Source organism: Acomys russatus, chromosome 11, assembly GCF_903995435.1.
Source record: "Acomys russatus chromosome 11, mAcoRus1.1, whole genome shotgun sequence".
NCBI classification, from domain to species: domain Eukaryota; kingdom Metazoa; phylum Chordata; class Mammalia; order Rodentia; family Muridae; genus Acomys; species Acomys russatus.
Genome location: NC_067147.1, coordinates 14,190,651 through 14,209,846, shown reverse-complemented (window position 1 = coordinate 14,209,846; position 19,196 = coordinate 14,190,651). Strand labels below are relative to the sequence as shown.

Sequence of the window (19,196 nt, the reverse complement as noted above, 5' to 3'; positions counted from 1 at the left end):
ATCTCAGATCAGATATGTGTGAGGGCTCTGCAGTTTTCTTGGCCAAATGAAGCAATAAGAGCTAACTCTTATTTGATACTGTGTGTGTGTGTGTGTGTGTGTGTGTTGTGGTATTTCTCTTATACCCAATGAGTGTGCCTCCTTTGTTTGATGTTTGAATCCCAGAAGGTAGTTTTAAGACTTATTGTATGGTCAGGATGAAAAAAAGTGCGTCAGAGAACTTTAAACCATGAGAGCTAACAGTCTCAAAGCAGGAATGCTCACCTAGCCACCCACTCCCTAACCAACACATACCCCCAAGCACAAAAGGAAAAACAAACCGAGCCAAGGGTTTTTGCTTCTCCATTTTATACATGTTCTTACTGTTCACTTAGTAGCCTAGCCTGGCCTTGAATTGGCTTCCTCCTTCCTGAGTACTCGGCCTTGTGGGAGTGGGGAGTCAGGTGTGCAGGGCCATGCCTTGCTCCCAGTCAGCTTTCTCAGGCTACTTTCACAGCACTCGCTTTCTCAGAGCAGACAAGAAAAGCTCCGTTGTGGGTGTACGCAGCTTTCTACAGCCTCTCTGGGTGCTTGTGAAGTCGTGGGTCTTAGCAGTAGAATGAAATTTTGGAAGAGGTGATCCACCTTTCCACAGTATCTGTGGTCAGTCCTAACTGGACACTTTGATGGGCAGTTGCACTTACTTGGAGACTGTGTAGGAAACATGTGGCTGGTTGGACTTTCAAGGAAGGGACTTCCAGTCATCCTGGTGAGTTTTCATCGCTTCAGCTCTTGCCCCTGAAGGAGACAGAGAAAACGCTGGGGGCCACAAGTCTTCCCTGTAGTTTAATTTAATTAATATTGCTCAACATTTTTAACTCTCAGGAGAGGCTTAGAAAATGGCTGAGGCGGTTAAGTGCTAGACGTGCAAGCCTGAGGTCCTGACACACACCCGTGATCCCAGGTGGATGAAAGGTCACTTGGGCTTGTTGGCGGCCACTCTAGCCAGTCCCTGAGTTCCTGATTCAGGGAGAGAGACCCCGTCTCAAGAAACCAGATGATTGCCAAGGAGGAAAACTGCAGTGTTGACCTTTGGCATCTCCATACACACACCTCCACACACACGTGCACACAAACATGTAGACACAACTGTAGTGAAAAATCCTGATTCTGTTTCCGTTCCATCTTATTTCTCACCCCTCATTCCCAAGCCCTATATTTCTATTCTGCAAACCTGTCATCAGGTAGCTGCAAATACCGTTCACTGTGGTTGGCAGTACAGCCCGAGGAGACCTGGGTGCCCAGGTAGGGCTTTACTCTGGTGTACCCTAGTGTTTCAAGTTCCCCACTGAAGAAAGAATTTCAGGGTGACTTGAGGTGAAGGAAAAGGTAGAGAGGCAATGTTCTCCCAATCCACAAATAAAGCAGAATAAATAATAATAAATAATGAAGCAGAAAAGACAGGACACCCTTGAGGCAAGCCAGGTGTGGGCTTGGGAAAGGAGCCGCCTGTATGTGACATGGGGTGGTAAAGTGACATGATTTGCAGCTGAGGTGGGAGACCAGGACGGGATGGCTGGTACCGTGTAGTTTTCTTATCCATACAAATGTGACTTTGAAGAAGAGATTTGGAAGGTTCAATGCACAAGGGTCAAGGCAGAAGAGGGAGCATCGGCGAAAAGCCATTAGTCACTGGTCAGAAGGGGGCTGGATTTAAGGCACCGATCATTAGGAGCATTTAAGCAATCTGGTTGGGATGTTTCTCAGAACTTAGAGGTCATATGTGAGTACAGAAAGGCTGGCACACAGTTACTGCCTGAGCCTGCACACATGTTGGAGCTGCACATGTGTGGCTAAACATACAATAGTGCTTATAATCACTCAAACAAATATTTAAGTGAAAATACAAATAGGTTTGAACCCTATTTGCCAAGAACCCCAAAATGCCAATTAAAATGATCAGAGATCTAGCGGGGTGCTGATGGCATGCCTTTAATCCCACCACTCAGGAGGCAGAGGCAGAGGCAGACTGATCTGTGAATTAGAGGCCAGCCTGGTCTACAGAATGAGTTCCAGGACAGCTGTGAGTACACAAAGAAACCCTGTCTTAAAAAACAAAACAAAACAAAACAAAAAATCAGAGATCCTAATGGAGAGATATGTTTCTTCATATATTTTTTGTTTTGATTTTGGTTTTTCGATACAGGGATTCTCTGTGTAGCCTTGGCTGTCTGGGACTTGCTTTGTAGACCAGGCTGGCCTGGAAATCACAGCAATCTCCTTGCCCCTGCCTCCCTTAGTGCTGGGATTGCAGGAATGACCCACTGTGCCTGGGTCAGTTTCTTCATATCTTGCATATAAGATTCAAATATCACCATGGTGATATATATGTATATATATTTCTAATTGTCTATTATTTTTAATAATCAAGAAAGGAAGATGGAATAGGTATTTTATTATGTACATTTTAGGACAGAATGAGTTAGGATTCACATAATTTAAATGTAGGCCAAACCAGAAATTCTAGTAACTACCAGATGTAACCATATTTGCAAATCTGGGCCATTATTTCATTATTGGTATTCCTTATTTTATGAGAGGGGGGAGAGGGAAGGGAGGAAGAGGTGTACATGTACGCTCCTGCATGTGCACATGTGTAGGTGCCATGGCTGCCAGAAGAGGGTATAACATCCCTTGGAGCTATGTACAGATGGCTGTTGAACTGTTCAAGGTGGGTGCTGGAAACTGACCTCAGGCCCTCTGCAGAACAGTGCATACTCTTTGTCCCCAAGCCCCTGCTCCAACCTCAGCATTGGTACTCTCGAGGAAGACTGTTCTACATAACCCATGAGTTAGAAGTGCTTTCTTATGTATCTCTGCTTGTGTGTTTTATTCTAGTATGGACCAGTATTTACCATCTTTGCTATGGGAAAACGAATGACCTTTGTTACTGAAGAAGAGGGAATTGACGTGTTCCTAAAATCCAAACATTTAGATTTTGAACTGGCTGTACAAGGTCCTGTGTATCACACAGGTAACTTAAGATTTTTGTTTTTGCTTTTGTGTTTGTGTTTGAGACAGGATCTCTCTGTGTAGCCTCGGCCATCTTGGCCTTGCTTTGTAGACCAGGCTGGCCTCAAACTCACAGAGATCCACCTGCCTCTGCCTCCTTGCATGCTGGGATTGCTGGGATTACAGGCATGACCCACTGTGCCTGGCTTGGTAACTAATATTTTTAGATAGATCCGTTAAAGGATAACATTGAAACCCCGGAGTAATTTTAAGTAAACTTAAATTCTCAGTCCTCTATTGAGAATAGTGAAGAGCAATTAATTTGTTTTTAAAGTAGGGATGGAAGGGGAGAAAGTATATGTGATAAGCTGGGTCATTGATAAGGAAATTATTGGCAGTCTAATACCTTAGGTTCCCTTTAGATATGTGAGTGAGCCTGGCTTCCCTCCATAGTCACTGTAGAATGTTCGGGCTTTCTAGTGTCTTACAGCACCTAGCCCTCTCACTCATGTATAGATCGTCTCCATCTCGCGAAGAGAGTTACTGGTTTTCTGTGCTGTGAGGACTTTGCCAACAGTCCTACTGGTCAATTCATAGCAGAGGCATACAGCTTACACGCGGCAAGAGGCTGTGCTTGCTTCCTTTGAAAGCAGTTCCCTTTGTCTTCAGCATGGATTCCAAAGAACATCTTTTTAGCACTGAACGAAAAACTGCACGTGTTAATGAAGGGAAAGATGAGCCCTTTTAACATTCCTCAGTTTACTGGGCAGCTGACTGAAGAATTTCACGAGCAACTGGAAAATTTCGGCACTCATGGAACAATGGACCTGAAGGACTTCGTAAGGTGAATAGTAGTTGTTTTAATCCTGAAATAAAAACTTGGAACTAAACCATTGGACTTCAGCATTCACCTGGTGGATTAATGTATTCTAACTAGACCACTATGAGATTAAAAAAAAAAAAAAAAAAAAGTCATTCAAATTCTAAATAATGGGCACTTTCTAGGTTAGCATTCTCCCATTATGGTGAGCAAGTAAACCCACAGTCATTTAACTCATGCATAGTAATTTCTCCTTGGTGTTGTAACAGTTATGTATTTGCCATATGGAATCGGTCTCACAACGTCTGTGTGTCCACCAGTCACTGCTTACTGTGTTTTTGACTAGGAAGACTTGAGAAGACCCAGGAGAAGATCGCGGCAGAAGTCGGTGATAGGGCCCCAGGAGACATTTGTGAGGCTTAAGAAAGAAGCTCAAGTAAAGTCAGTGCGGGGGGGTGCGGGGGTTCTGAGAAAGAGAAGGGAGGTCCTAAGAGACTAGAGAGATGGGGAGGAGCTATGCAGGGAGTCAGCCATTCAGAAGCTCTCTGGAAAAGATGGCGGTTGGGTATGCTAACCATAAGAAACATTTCCCACACACATAACAAATCTCTGCATGTGTGAAAACATTTCCACTTATCTAAAAATTCTCCACATGTGGAAATATTTTCATGCGTATAAACGTTCTCCACATTTATAAAAACATTCACGTGCGTAAAAAAAAATCCCCACACGCGTGAACATTCCCCACGTGTATAAAAAGTTCTCCACATGCAAAAGTTCCCCACGTGCGTATAAAGTCTCCACAGGAAAAAGTGAATTACCAAAGTACTTCCTCTCTTCAGGGGGAATCCCAAGACTCTCAAGGCAGAGAGAGTGAACCGGAAGTGGAATGTGGCTATAAACTCTCAAAGCCCCACCCCTCAGTGATGTACTTCCCCCAGCAAGGCTTCATCTCTTAGAAATTCCACAACCTTCCCAAATAGTGCGACCGGCGCGGCCGTTTCTCATTGCATCCATGCCCCAACGGAGAACTTCAACAGGTGCTTCAGTGGGCAGTAGTTAGAATAGGCAGAATTAGGTGAGAAATTCTGGAATTAATAATTACTATTAACCTTTTTCTCCCTAGCGTATTTGCTGTTACATTCAAAGACAGGAGTGGTGCCTTATTTGTTACCGTTATCTAAATAAATTCCTATTGAATTGCACTCATTCAGCTTATTCTTTGTGTTTGACATTTTGTGGTTTTTTGGGCCTAAGGCGCTTCCTTAGAATGGATTTTAAACATTTCACAGCTGGAGATAGGGCTCAGCGATACTGACTTACCTCATCTTCCGAGGCACCCACGTTCTCATGCCCATGTTCAGAGATACATGCCCATACACATAGTTAAAAGCAGATTTTCTTTTTGGTTTTTTGAGACAGGGTTTCTCTGGGTAGCGTTGGCTGTCCTGGACCCGCTTTGTAGACCAGGCTGGCCTCGAACTCACAGCGATCCACCTGCCTCTGCCTCCAGTGCTGGGATTATAGGCATGCGCCACCACACCCGGCTCAGATTTTTTTTTTTTAAGAAAGAATTTTTACATCTTCAGATAAACACCGTTTCAGTCCTCCTTGAATCACAGCGTGGCTTCCACCAACAAGTGTTAAAACTTAAGAAGGACTTCCCCCAAAGCTGTGTCACAGTATCCTCTGCTCATTTGTCATTTTAAAATTGTGCCGCCTTTGTTATCTAGAGCAGTGGTTCTCGACTTTCCTAATGCTGCGACCTTTTAACACAGTTCCTCGTGTGCCGGTTTTGTTGCCTCTTCATAACTGTAAATTTTCTACTGTTATGATTTGTAGCATAAATACAATATTTGGATCTCTAAAGGAGGCTGCGACCCACAGGTTGAGAACCATTGATCCAGAGCCTTTCTTATTGGCTGCTAGGTTGATTTCCTGAGTGTTCCTGTCTTCGCAGGTGTCTACTTTATCCAGCCACTGTCAATACTCTCTTTAAGAAAGGGTTGTTTTCTACAGACAAGATGGACGTCAAGGACTTCTACCACCATTTTAAAACTTATGATGAGGGTTTTGAGTATGGATCCCAGCTACCGGAATGGCTTCTGAGGTAGGGTAGCCTTCTGTAATTGGTTCTTTCCAGCAACGTGTGTGTGTGTGTGTGTGTGTGTGTGTGTGTGTGTGTGTGTGTGTCCCTTTCTTTCTGATAAGTGTGTGCGCAGGTCCGCTGTTGTTTTGAGACAGGGCGACTCGCCAAGCACAGGACTCACATTTTCGGTAGAGCAGCTGGTCATGGAGCCCCAGCATTCTCCAGCTCTGCGTGGAGTTACAAATGCATACTGTTGTCCTGGCTTTTATGTCATGCTCGTGACTGGAACCCAGGTCCTTACGCTTGCACAACAAGCATTTTACTTTCTGAACCACCTTTCTAGCTCTCATTTCTCTTATTGATTTTCTGCTTTATTTTTATTTTATGTAAATGTATGTGTTTGATATGTATGTGGGGGGGGCGGTATAGTGCACTTGGTGTAGTGCATATGTGGAGGCCAGAGGAAAATGTTAGATTTTGGTCCTTACCTCCCACCTTGCTTTAGACAGGGTCTAAACATCTCAGTATAGTTCAGGTTGGGGTGGCCATGCTTCAGTTGTCCCCACCTCCCATGGCCCTACAGGGATGCAAGGCTAACCCATGAATGCCAGCTCACCCAGCTTCTAGTGGGCTCTGGAGAATCCAATTCCGCTGGTCCTCACTACTGTGTGGCAAGTGCTGTGCCCCTAAGTCAGAATCCCAGCCACATGTCCTTCTCTTAAGTAGACTAACATCAGTTGAGCAGGAAAGACGCTGTTTCTATGTCTGTTGTTTTTGTTTTGTTTTGTTTTGTTTTTTTTATGGTGGTGAGAGGGAGTGCGGTGTTCTCTCTGTGTAGCCTGAGCTGCCCCTGGAGCTCCTGGCCTTCAGGGTGCTGGCATTGCAGGAGTGCACCATCACACCAGGCTCTATTAGTGTGCATGTGTGCAGTGAAGGAGGAGCAAAAAGAGACATTCTTCTTCCTTCCCCCTTTCTGTTCTTTCTTTCCTCCTTCCTGCCTCCCTCTATTTCCCTTCCCTTCCTTCCTGAAAAACAGTGTGTTTGTTTATGTGTGTGTATGTGTGTCTGTGTCTATGTGTGTCTATGTGTGTGTATGTGTGTGTGAGGGGGGAGAGGGGAGAAGAGAAGGAAAGAGGAAGAGAGGAGAGAGATTGAGATAAGGGGGGAAGATGGCATTGAGAATGTATCAACGCCCTTTCCAATGTACAGTGTATCATTATTGAGCAGATTCTGTTTGCATCCATGTTGAGTCAGCCTCCTCCTCTTTAAGGTAGAAGTAGGCGTGATCAAATGCATTTGTCACCATTAGCTCAGGTAAACATTTGTAAAATGAAATGAAAAAACAAAACAGAAACAAAACCCACCAAGAGGACTGCATTCTTAAAAGTTCTCCGTACTTGCTCTATGTTTTACTCTATTTGGACAGTCATAGGTAGCATGGACAGGTAACTTATAAGCAGGAAAAATGTATTCTCTATGTTTGTGGAGGCTGTGACATGCAGGATAAGGTTACCAGCAGGGTGGTTTCTGGGGAGGCCTTTTTTTAGTGGCCGATTTGCCAACTTCTGACTGTGCCTTTGGGGTGGGAGAGGCAATGGAGCTTTCCAGTGTTTTATAAAGGCACTAATCCTGCTGATAAGGCGTTTACCCTCTCACGGAGTCATCATTTTCAATGTCCTGTTCCCTCAAACCATCACCCCACGGTCGAGAAATTCAGCATTTGATTTTAGAGCATCCAGATCACTTGCAGGAAATGGTGGTAAAGACCTGAAACGAATAAAATGATGAGTTTTGTTCAGCTCAGTCAGCATGTGACCTTTGCGCTGGACTTTCATCCCATCACTCTTGGGACAGGCATATTGAACAGAAACCAAGCAATTGCCACATGGTTTTCTCCTTCAACGTCAGCCCAGTAGGAGTCCCAGTGGCTATTTACAAAGCCTCTAAAATGCATTGTCTTTACATGCCATTTTACCTGTGGCCTAGTAATTCAGAAGGGGACCTCTGGAAATTCCACTTTCAGAGACATTCTTTCTTTTTATGTAGTGACCTGTGCCCCTAAATGCCCTTGCAAATCATTGCTTATATGATTTTTTTTTTTTTCTTATGAAGAAGCTGGTCAAAATCCAAAAGATGGCTCCTGGCACTGTTTGAGAAAAACATTGAAGAAATAAAAGCTCATGGATCTGCAGGTCACTCTGAGGTAAGTATCCTCTTTCTTCACTAAGATATATGCGATGAACACCGGAATAAACGGTGATTACTGCAAAAACCATTTTTCCTTAGGAAATGTGTATGATTGGATATAATTTTTGTACCAAGTGGTACACTAGGCATGCTTACATGTGTTATTTTAATATTATAACCTCATAACACGAAGGCATTCTATTCTATAAGATAACAATGTAGATTCTACAATAACAAGAAATGAAAAAACAAAACTCAGAGACTTTAAAATTTGTCTTCACAATTGGCTGTGCTAAAGGACACAGTTACAACCTAAAGGCCTTTGTTGATTTACATAATAATTTTTGAATTAGGCAACTCTCCATTTTATATAACAGATGAGATGTCCCCATAGGCTGAGCATAACAGATGGGTTTTATAGAAAACGGTGAGAGAGCTACGAAGCTCAGAAACAAACAAAAACAAAAAAAAACTTTCCCTTTAAGACTGAGGACAAACAGCGAAGCAAACACTGCCTGGTTAAAATTGGATTGTTCTGGCTGCCTAAGGAGAGGAGGAACAAGATGGATGCAGCTTCCTTATCACTCTTGGCCAGTTTGGGGAGTGTCCACCTCTCACTGTCCTGATTTCTAAGAAGGTCTCAGAGCAACTTAGCTTCCATCCAGTGACATGGGACTCTGGTTTGAGCAACTCCATATTGATTTTTTTTAATTGTCCCTTGGTGTTATTTTATTTTTTGAGGCAGGGTATATCACTATGGTCACTGTGTAGCCAAGATATAGCCCATAATTTCCTGATCCTCCTTCCTCGTCCTTCTGTATATTGGGTCTACAGGGCTGGGCCACCATGCTTAGCATCAATTTTGAGTGTTTGTCTAGTCTACTGGAATCAAAACAATGGCCTCCTGTGGTAGTTTGAATAGGCATGTGCCCTGTAGACTCATGGGTACGAATGCTTGACCCAAAGAGGTGTGGCCTCGTTGGAGGAGGTGAGGTCTTGTTGGAGGAAGTGTGTCACTGTGGAGGTGGGCTTTGAGGTCTCATATGCTCAAGCCACATCCAGTGGGACAGTCTCCTTCCGCTGCCTGTACATCAAGATGTCTTCTCTAGCACCATGTCTGTCTGCGTGCTGCCATGTTTCCCATTATGATGCTTATGGACGGAACCTCTGAACTATAAGCCAGCTCCAACTAAATGTTTTTCTTTTTTTGTTGTTTTTTTTTTTTTTCATTTTAATAAGAGTTGCCATGGTCCTTGTACCTCTTCACATATTTAGGTATGTCCCTTGCCAAAATGAGGACCTGAGTCCATCTTCAGAACCTAAGTAGTAAAACTGAGTATGGTGTCCAGTACTTAACAATCCCACTGGTGGAGATACACAAGGTCCCCAGAGTGCACTGGCCATACAGAGCCTAATCATCTATCTCTAGGCCAATGCAAGACCCTGTATTAAAAAATAGGGCAGGTGGTGACTCCCAACGAGTGACAACACGTGCTGCTGTCCTCTGACATCCACATCCGTGCACACACTTCTGCATGCAAACCCACACATATATAGGTACCTGCACACCCATAAAGAGACACACAGAGAACAAACTGGGCCTGAAGATCTGTGATCCCACCTACTCAGAAGGCTGGGGCAGAAGGATAGCAAGTTCAAGGCTTGCCTGGACGATCTAGTGACATTGTCTCAAAATAAAAGGCTTTGGATATGCTCAGTGATAGAGTGATTTCCCAGCATGCCATGGCTCTGATTTCAATCTCTAGTACTGAAAAACAAACAAACAAAAAACAACCCCCCAAACAAAACAAAACAATAAAACACTTCAAATACTTCAGCATTTAAAAATGATACAGAAAGCTTCTGATTTTAGTTACGGTATTTTTCGTACTATAAGACGCACCTGACCATAAGATGCACCCAGTTTTTAGAGCAGTAAAACAAGAAAACAGAAAAAACAACAATTGGACTATAAGGCACACCCTAATCCCCCCCCCCAACTTTTTGGGGGAAAGTGTGTCTTATGGTCCAAAAAATACAATATATTATTAAGTGTCTCTAGCTAACAATGCTGCTTAAGTCTAGAGAGGAAGGCAGCCTCAGGAAAAAGAGATATGTAAATGAATTGTATCTTTGATGGTTATTTTTAATTTTCAAATTGACATGATCTAGAATCACCTGGAAAGAGTGCCTTAATGATTGAGGCACCCAGAGATCTTGATTGCACTGTGGGTGATACCATTCCCTAGGCAGAGGATCCTGCACTGTGTGAGTGGAGAACGCCAGCTGAGCACTGTTATGTATGCATTTGCTGCACATTATTCTTGACTGTGGTTGTGACTAGTTGTTTAAAGCTATTGTTGCCTTCACTTTCCCAAAGTGATGGACTGCAATCTGCAATCATGAGCTAAAATGTTCTTTTCCCCCTAAGCTCCTTTTCCCCCTTAATCACAGAAAGTGAAACCAGCACAGATTTCTTTCTCTTTGTCCTTGTAGCCTTTCTGTTTTTGTGATGAACACAACAGAGTCTATTTCATCTTATACTTTCAGATCATAATCTAATATTGAGGGAAGTCAGGGCAAGAACTTAAGGTAGGATAGTGGAGGCAGGAACCATTGAGGAACTGTGCTTGCTTAAGGCCCCAACTCATTCACAGACACATGCTCTACCTACAGTGGGCTGAGCCCTCCTATAGAAATGAACGCAGTCAAGAAAGTCCCTCACAGACCCTTGAAAAAGCTGGAGGTGATGGAGAGCAGCAGAAAAATAAAATCCACAATTAAAACAACCATTTCTGCTCTTCTGTCATTATGGATGTGGTAATGACACGCCAGCCAGTAATATTCAGATGGCAGTTACTATGAGCCAGGTATGGATACTCATCTCACAAAGCCATTTCTCATTTCTTATAATAACTTTAAAGCCAAGAAGACGCACTGGCAGGGCCAATCAATCTGGAAAATCTGCAAGCTTCATCCAACAGGACGTGGCACGAGCTGCTGCTCCATTTTGATCTTGCGTATATGTGCGTTTCTTTCACACGAGCTTTACTGTGCTTGTTCCCTTGCGTGGATTCTGCATGTGCAAAGGAGTAGCTGCTTCTTGGCACCAAGGCTGGTATACAAAAGAGCCGAACCAGCACCTTAAAAATGGCACTGTTCCCAGCCAAGCAGGGGAGAGATCGTGGCTCCCATATTGTTTTTCTATCATCACCTGTATGGATTAAGTAAAGACTAAGAGCGTACTCCGTGCCTGAGCATCTGCTTTCTGATGGAGAAGCAACTGTGGGCAAAAGCGAATTAGAGAAACCCTTTGAAGAAAGTCAGCGCGTATAGAATTTCTGCAGTCACTTGGGAATGGCCAGAGTAGGTGAGTGAAGCTGTGCTCTGAATTGGTACTATTTAAGTCAGAACGTTTCTCTTTGTTTATTTTCCTGGGAGCTTGAACCTAGGCCCTCTCATGGGCTATGCAAGCCCTCTGCTTCTGGGATGTATTCCTAGTTTTCCTTTCTCCTTTTTATTTTTGAGAAGGAATTGTTTATCACAGCAACAGAAAGGATACAAGGACAAGGAGAAAGATTTTGTGTTGGTTTCATTTCCTGTAGCTGTAATAGAAAAATTACTATTTTTTGAATGCCAAAAGCAACTTAAGGACAAAAAGAACTATTTTAGCTCATAATGCCACATTGTGGTCCATCACTTCAGGCAACTAAGTTGTCAGAGCTGCTCTGGAATGTGCTTTGTAGCCCAAACAGACTTTGAACTTGAAATTCTCCTGCCCTAACCCTCCAAGTCACTTGATCACAGCCCTGCACCACCAGGCTTACCTACTTACTTTTCCTATGAGCGGAGATTGGCTTGTTTTAAAAGGGAGCATTTGAATTGAGTGTGTAGTTCAGTTAGTGGAGTGTCTGCTGCTTGGTATGCAGGAAAGTCTCCGTCTCTAGCATTGCACTGTAACAATAGTAGGAACATCTGGGTGTGGTGGCACATGCCCTTAATCCTGGCATTCGGAAAGCAGGAAGATCTCTGGGAGTTCAAGGCCAACCTTGGCTATAGAGTGAATTCTGGGCCAGCCATGGCTACATAGTATCTTAAAACCCAAGCAGGATATTCTTGAAAATGCAAACATAGTAACCAAGAAATCCTGAGGTGGTAGAGGACATGGGAGTGGGGGGGGGGGTGGTGAGAGGTGGGGGTGGTGGCAATGTTTGGGCTTGGGTTGTGTAGCTCATTTAGGAGACTGCTGACCTGGCATGCACAAAGCCCCAGGTTTACTCCCAGCACTGAATAAAAGAGGCACAGTGCTGCACTCTTATAATCTGACCACTAAGCAGCGAGAGGTAGGAGGACCAAGAGCCCAAGATCATCTCCAGTTAATTTCCTTTCAAGCATTTTATGGGCAACTGTACTAATTTAATTTTCATGAGGAAATTCAATCGCTGCAGCATATTGAAGTGATTTATAAAAGATTATTCATTTCCTTAATAGTGATGAACACAAAGCCGGGCGTGGTGGCACAGGCCTTTCATCTCAGCACTCAGGGAAGCAGAGGCAGGGGGATCAGTGTGAGTTTGAGACAAGCAGAAGCAGGGTGAGTCTAGGACATCTAAGGCTAAACAGAGAAGCCTTGTCTAGATAGACAGACAGACAGACACACAGACAGAATAATGACATCACAAGGCAGAAATGCAGCTAAGCTCCTCTTGTGTTCCTGTTTCTCATCCCCATGCTGCCCCGAAGGGTATAAGTACCTTAGCGTGCAGACACAGTGTCTTTTTGAATAAAGACAAGTGAAGGATTCCAGGGTCATGGCTCAGTCTAGGGAAAGTGCCTAACCAGCAAGTGTGAGGCTCTGAGTCTAGGATTCCCCAGAACCCACATAAAAATCTGTCAGTGGTGACACAGGCCAGTATCCGCAGCCCTGGACAGACAGAGATAGGTGGGTTCTTAAAGCTCATTGGCCAGCCCCGCTAGCTAAACCAAGGCATTTCAGGTTCAATCGGAGACTGAAAGGTGAGGCGCGATGGAGGAAAGACTCCCAGTGTCGGGCTCTGGCCTCCTTGTGCACATGCGCTCGCACACACATCCACACTAACAAGTGTGTACAGCGCACACAAAGGAAGAATAATAGAATGGCTTCTTGTTTATGGGTATCGGCCATTGTCACATAGCCGTGGTCTAACAATAGTCATTTTCTTCACGCAGACCCTCTTGCAGACCATGCTGGAAATTGTGGAGATGGAAACACGTCAATACAGTCCAAATTATGGACTGGTCATGCTTTGGGCTTCTCTGGCCAACGCTGCTCCTGTGAGTCTGTGGGACAACGGGGCTCACCTTCATCGGTTTAACTTTTGTTTGTTTGTTTTTGTTTTTGTTTTGTTCACTATTTTTTCTTCCTCTTCCTCTTGCTCTCCAGTTCTTCACTTTGTTGGGGGAAACAAAAAGATGATGGTGGATTGGGATGTAAGATTAAAAACGAAGGCTGCCCATAATCCCAGTGCTTGAGAGGTGGAGAGCAGGGGTGCGTGGGACAAGCTGGCCAGCTAGGAAGCCTAATCAGTGGGCTCTGAGTTCAGCGAGGTAGCCTGTCTCAGTGGGTAAGTCAAAAAGTAACCGAGGAAGGCATCCGCCATCAACTCCTAGCCTACACAGGCAGGAGTGTATATGTGCACACATGTGCGCACACACTTATGCACAGACAGACCTGCAAGCACACCAGGCATGCATGTGCACATACATACGCACATGCACAGCACTCACATGTACAACATTTAACCTCCGTTCTACTCCCCTCCAAACTCCACCTCTAAATACTAAAGGGGCAAAGCTTAGGTCCAGAGAGAGTTTGGCCCCATGACATGCAATTAGCCCAAGGAAAAGCTTGCCCTTTGTGGCTCTGACTCCGTGAGGCTACGTATGCTCTACGTGCTGTGCAGTTGGACAAAGCCTGGCCCCAGCTTTCAACCGGGGTGAGAGTACCCCAACTAACAGTTTCCTATGGAATTTCTTGTCTCCAGCCACAGTGGAAGTCACTAAAAATCTCTATGCCTCCATTTCCTTTGCAGGAAGAATTGGGAGAGGGGAGGTGGGGTGGGGGGTGGGGGGGAGACTATGAGTATAAACATAGGCTTCTGACTTGGTCCTAGGCATGGGCCGTTCATTTCCCTATGCAGTCTCTGTGATGATCCAACAAGATGCTCCAGTTAGTGTCCAGTGAATGTGAACGCACCCTCTCCTCCTGGGTAGCAACGCCACCTGCATTGCTTGGCCCCTCAGATCTGTGAGCTTCCCAGGGAATGGAACTTGTGGCACTGAAATTCACTGCGCATCAAAAGAGAACAGGGATCTATAAAAACCATTTATTTTTTATGTGCTTGTTTTAATTAATTAATTAATTTAGTCTTTTGCTTGTTTGTTTTGAGACACAAAGTCTTGCTATGTAGGCTCGGGGCTGCCCTTGAACTTGCAATCTCAAGTGCTGAGATTATAGACACAGCATGCAGTGCTGGGCAACTGTTTTCCTATTATTGCTTTTCTTTCACTAAGTGAACAAAATAGTGGGTTTCCATAGGACACCGTCATCCATGTATATCATTGAACTTGGCTATGGTCACCCTCATTACCTCCCCTTGACTCAACTCCTGCTTGCTTCCTTCCTTCTTCCCAAACAGTCCCCCATCTGCTTCCATAGGGAGTGAGTGACTGTGTGAGTGTGCCCCTGTGTGTGCGCATGCTTGTGTGTGCATGTGTGTGTGTGTGTGTGTGTTTCTTTTAAAGCTACTATGAACTAGGTTGAAGCTAGGAGGTTAGTCTGTGGTTCTCTGCTTAGTCTGCCCTGGTTCCTTACGTTGGCCGAAGTGGAAGAGTAGAAAAATGGCTGTCTATGCATTTGTGTTTGACAAAAATAGAAACGCTCAGCCATCTCTGGCAAGTGTGGTCATTTTTCCCACTTTCTTCAACTTCTAGAAACAAAACTAATGTTTAAGCATGACACATTTCCTGTTTCTGAAGGGTCCCAGTCACTTTACTTCTTTTAACCTGTTGTAAAGAACAAAGAACCGAGACGGCTCTTCCTCCGGCATTTCTGCTCTAACATGTGCCACCACGAGACTACACCGTTCGTCAGTGCCAGTCGAGTGAGGAGTCCTGTGCTCTCTTCCCCACTCCCATGCACTATGATAGTCCCCTCTGACTCTTCTCAACTAACTGACTGAGCTACAGCAAAACTGAAGAGCAACTTCCCAAACATCCACACAACGGCCACAGTCAGGGCATCAGTTCTCAGGGACTCAGCAGCCAGGTCCCCAGAAGAAAGCCACACAAAGCACTATTGATCAGACACAGAGGTCAATCCTTTGAGATTGGGGCTGGCACTGGTCTGAAAGGACGTGTCTGAGGATGACTGAAAGTTTCCTCTTGCTGGGCCTTCCTTGTTGGCACCTCCCAGAGGCAGTGTGAAGCCTGAGCAGAGAACTGGGAAAGGCCTTTGCATCAGATCTGAAGCCAGTTCCCATAGCTGGGTGACAGTGGGCCAGCTAGACCTTTAACCTCTCCCAGGCTGCATCCGTGTCCTCATTTGAACTGCCTCCAGGGATGGTTGGCAAGATTTTACTGGAAGTAATGAAAAGTGCCTAGCAATATTGGTGCTCAGTAAGTAATATGTGTGTGCTGTATATAAAAACATCACCCTCGTTGAAATCAAAGGCTCCTTTCAATGGTCCGTTAGTAATGAATATAGACTGCCATGCGTCCCAAAGGCTTGACTCCTGTCTCAGTGTTCTATTGCTATGAAGAGACACCATGACCATGGCAGCTCTTATAAAGGAAAGCATTTAATTAGGGCTGGCCTACAGTTTCAGAGGTTCAGTCCATTTTCATCATGGTGGGAAGCATGGCAGCATCCAGGCAGACATGGTGCTGGAGAAGGAGCTGAAAGATCTGCATCCATATTGGTAGATAGCAGGAAGAGACAAATGCCACACTTCCTTCCACAATGTCACACCTACTCCAACAAGGCTGCACCTCCAAAGAGTGCTATTCCCTATGAGCTTATGGAGGCTATTTTCTTTCATTTTCCTTTCACTCCCTGGTTCCCTTAGGCTTGTAGCCATATCATAAAGCAGAAAAGCATCGAGTCCATCTTTAAAGATCCCCATAGTGTGTATTAGTCTCAACCCTACAAAAGGCCAAAGTCTCTTCTGAGACCCAAGACAATTTCTTAATTGTAATCCCCTGTAAAAACCAAAATAAAAAAGCAGATCACATACTTTCAACATGCAATGGCACAGGACATACATTGTGATTCCAAAAGGATGGAAAGGGAACATAGTGAGGAAATACTGGCCCAAAGCCAGATTGAAAACCAACTGGGCAAACTCCAAACTCTGCATCTCTATATCTGAGTCAAAGAGTTCTTGGATCTCTAATTCCTTTCAGCTTTGTTGACTGCAACACATCTCTTTCTCTATGGTTGATTCCATCCGTTTTAGTAGCTTTCTTCAGTATCCCATGACGTTGGCATCTCCAACATGCTGGGGTCTTCAAGGCAACCTAGGATTTACCTTCACAGCGTCACACAAAGGCTTCTCTGGGCATCCACACAGGGACACCTTTGATACATGCCTGGCCTCAGTGCCATTCCTTAGCTGTGGAGGGAGATTCCATAACCACTCTCTCCTATGCTCAAAACCACATGGTGGAAGCTGCCGAGTTCTGCTGCTTGCTGGGCTGGAACATGGCTCCTTGTCCAATCGCATCTTCACCAGCTTTCTGTTTATGATGGTTTCCTTCACTGCCTAAGCTTGGCTATCCTGAAATGAACTGTAGACCAGGCTGGCCTCAGACCTTCCTGCCTCTCCCTCTAGAGTGTGGGAATTAAAGGCATAAATCGCCACACCAGGTCCTACACTTTTCTTTATTTCCTTTAATTCCCAAGCTTAGCTGCTTGGGATCTTGCCCTGAAGTCACCACTTCCTTTATTCCATTTAACACCAGGATTTTCTTTAATCTGTTTATCCCCTTGAATTCAGGCTTTAGCTCCATTCCATTTCCTGGTGGCCCCCTTTCTCCTTGAATTATAAATTCTGTATTTTTTCCTTGTTAGGCTTGCTCTTTTTCACTATAGATCTTCATAAAAGTGAACACTAATAATCACACAACAGAGTTGATACTAGGCTGTTTTGAGGTTTCCTCTGCCAAAGCGATTAATCCAAAACTCTTTGGTTTAGCCTCAGGTGGATTTTTTTTTTTTTTTTTTTTTTTTGTCAAGGGCAGAAAGAAGCTGCATCCTTCACCAAAATATCACAAGAACAGTCTCTAGGACATATACAAATATTCTTTTCCTCTGGAATCTTTTGAACTGGGCCCCTATAGTTGAAAATTCCCCTCCACACCACGGTCTTCCTTCCATCCTTCTACTAGGATAGTCCATTAAGCTCCATTTAAAGGGCTCAACTGCTTTTCTAATCCAGACTCACAAAGGCCACATTTCTCCAAACAAAAACATGGTCTGGTCTATCACAACAATACCCCGCTCTTGGTTTCAACTTCTGTCTTAGTGTTTGCTGCTGTGAAGAGACACCATAACCATGGCAATTCTTATAAGAGAGAATATTTGGCTGGAGCTGGCTTACAGTTCAGAGGTTTAGTCCATTCTCAGCATAGCGGACGCATCGTGGTGTAACAGGCAGACTTGGTGCTGAAGAGGAGCTGAGAGTTCTACATAGGGATTGGCAGGCAGCAGGAAGAGAGAAAAGCTGCACTGGGCCTGACTTGAGCATCTGACATCTCAAAGCCGGACCTCTAGTGACAGTTCCTCCAGCAAGGTCATACCTCCTAATAGCTCTGGGGGCTATTTACTTTCAAACTGTCACGACTTATCAATGACCAATATGGGTGTGGCTCTGCTGTCTTGGCTATTAGGATCACCCATTGCTAAAGAAACCCTAAGAGCTGTAAGTGGTGGACAGGTCATTTCTTTGGTGTCCTCTCTCCTACCTTCAAGCCCATGGGACTCACAGGACATTGAGCCCTTCTCGAGTTACTGGGGATCTGTGGTCATCACTGCAGTTCTTTACCCAGCGTGAAATCCGACTTCAAAACACAAGGGATTGAGTATAGAGTGGTTGTTAATCAAGTCAATAGCTCAGCACTTCCACTGAAGCTGACAGGAGGAAGAACGGGAGGAGGGAGCTGTCTGAGCAGTGTGGGAAGATGAGCTTCCTAACATGGTGCTGCCCTAAAGAGTCTCCTCATTCCTTCTGCTGTATCAAGGCTGCACATCCTTGCGCTACCAACTTAATGCACCAGAGAGAAAGCCAGCAGCCTGAGCTGGGCTCCTTTCAGCATTACTTCCCTTCAAGCGCTGCTCTTCCTCTTTTGACCACGTGGGGGAGGATTGGGATCATGTCGAAGGACAGCCTGCTTCACAAAAGCAACACAAAGGGGATGGAAAGGACTTCAGTTATTCCAAGTGTTACCTTGGTCACCTCAGAACGGTTTTCAAATCATTTTTCTTTTTTGCCGCATGCAGCTGTCTTATTTATTTTTATTTAAAATTTTTATTTTAAAAAGATTTTTTTTTTTATTATTTTGTAAATATGAGTGCTCTTCTTTCTTCATGCACACCAGAAAAGGGATTCAGATCTCATCATAGATGGTTGTGAGCCACCATGTGGGTGCTGGGAGTTGAACTCAGGACCTCTGGAAGAGCAGCCAGTGCTCTTAACCGCTGAGCCATCTTTCTAACCCCCTTCCATTTTTCTTTTCTTTCTTTCTTTCTTTCTTTTTTTTGAGAATTTCATGTATGTACTGTATTTGTATTATTTCTACCCCGCCCTTGTCCCCCAACTCCTCCTGTGCCCCCCTCCCATCCCTCTTAAGTTCATTATCTCTCTTTTAATATTCCTTAATAATGTTTAAGTAATAGATGCTTCTAAGGAGAAAAGTGAAAGATAAACCCAAGCTTCTCAAGATTTTATACATTCCTGTATTGTTTAGCCTTAGAAGCAAAAACTTCTGCCTCAGCAGGAAGCTCATATTTTGGTGGTGGAGGGGGGCAGTGAAGTTATTTTTAGTAAAAGAAAAAAAGCATGCTTTCCAAGG

At 44.4% G+C, this 19,196-nt stretch overlaps 1 protein-coding gene across 1 annotated transcript in view; it reads left to right on the top strand.

Moving 5' to 3' along the window:
• The window catches only part of LOC127195502 (24-hydroxycholesterol 7-alpha-hydroxylase), a 69,303-nt gene that overhangs the window by 2,353 nt on the left and 47,754 nt on the right, over positions 1 to 19,196 (top strand). Inside the window, exons 2-6 of the mRNA XM_051152931.1 lie at positions 2,878 to 3,013; positions 3,661 to 3,835; positions 5,772 to 5,921; positions 8,013 to 8,103; positions 13,296 to 13,400. Of these exons, the coding sequence (XP_051008888.1) occupies positions 2,878 to 3,013; positions 3,661 to 3,835; positions 5,772 to 5,921; positions 8,013 to 8,103; positions 13,296 to 13,400 (657 nt within the window). The remainder of the gene's footprint in view (positions 1 to 2,877; positions 3,014 to 3,660; positions 3,836 to 5,771; positions 5,922 to 8,012; positions 8,104 to 13,295; positions 13,401 to 19,196) is intronic.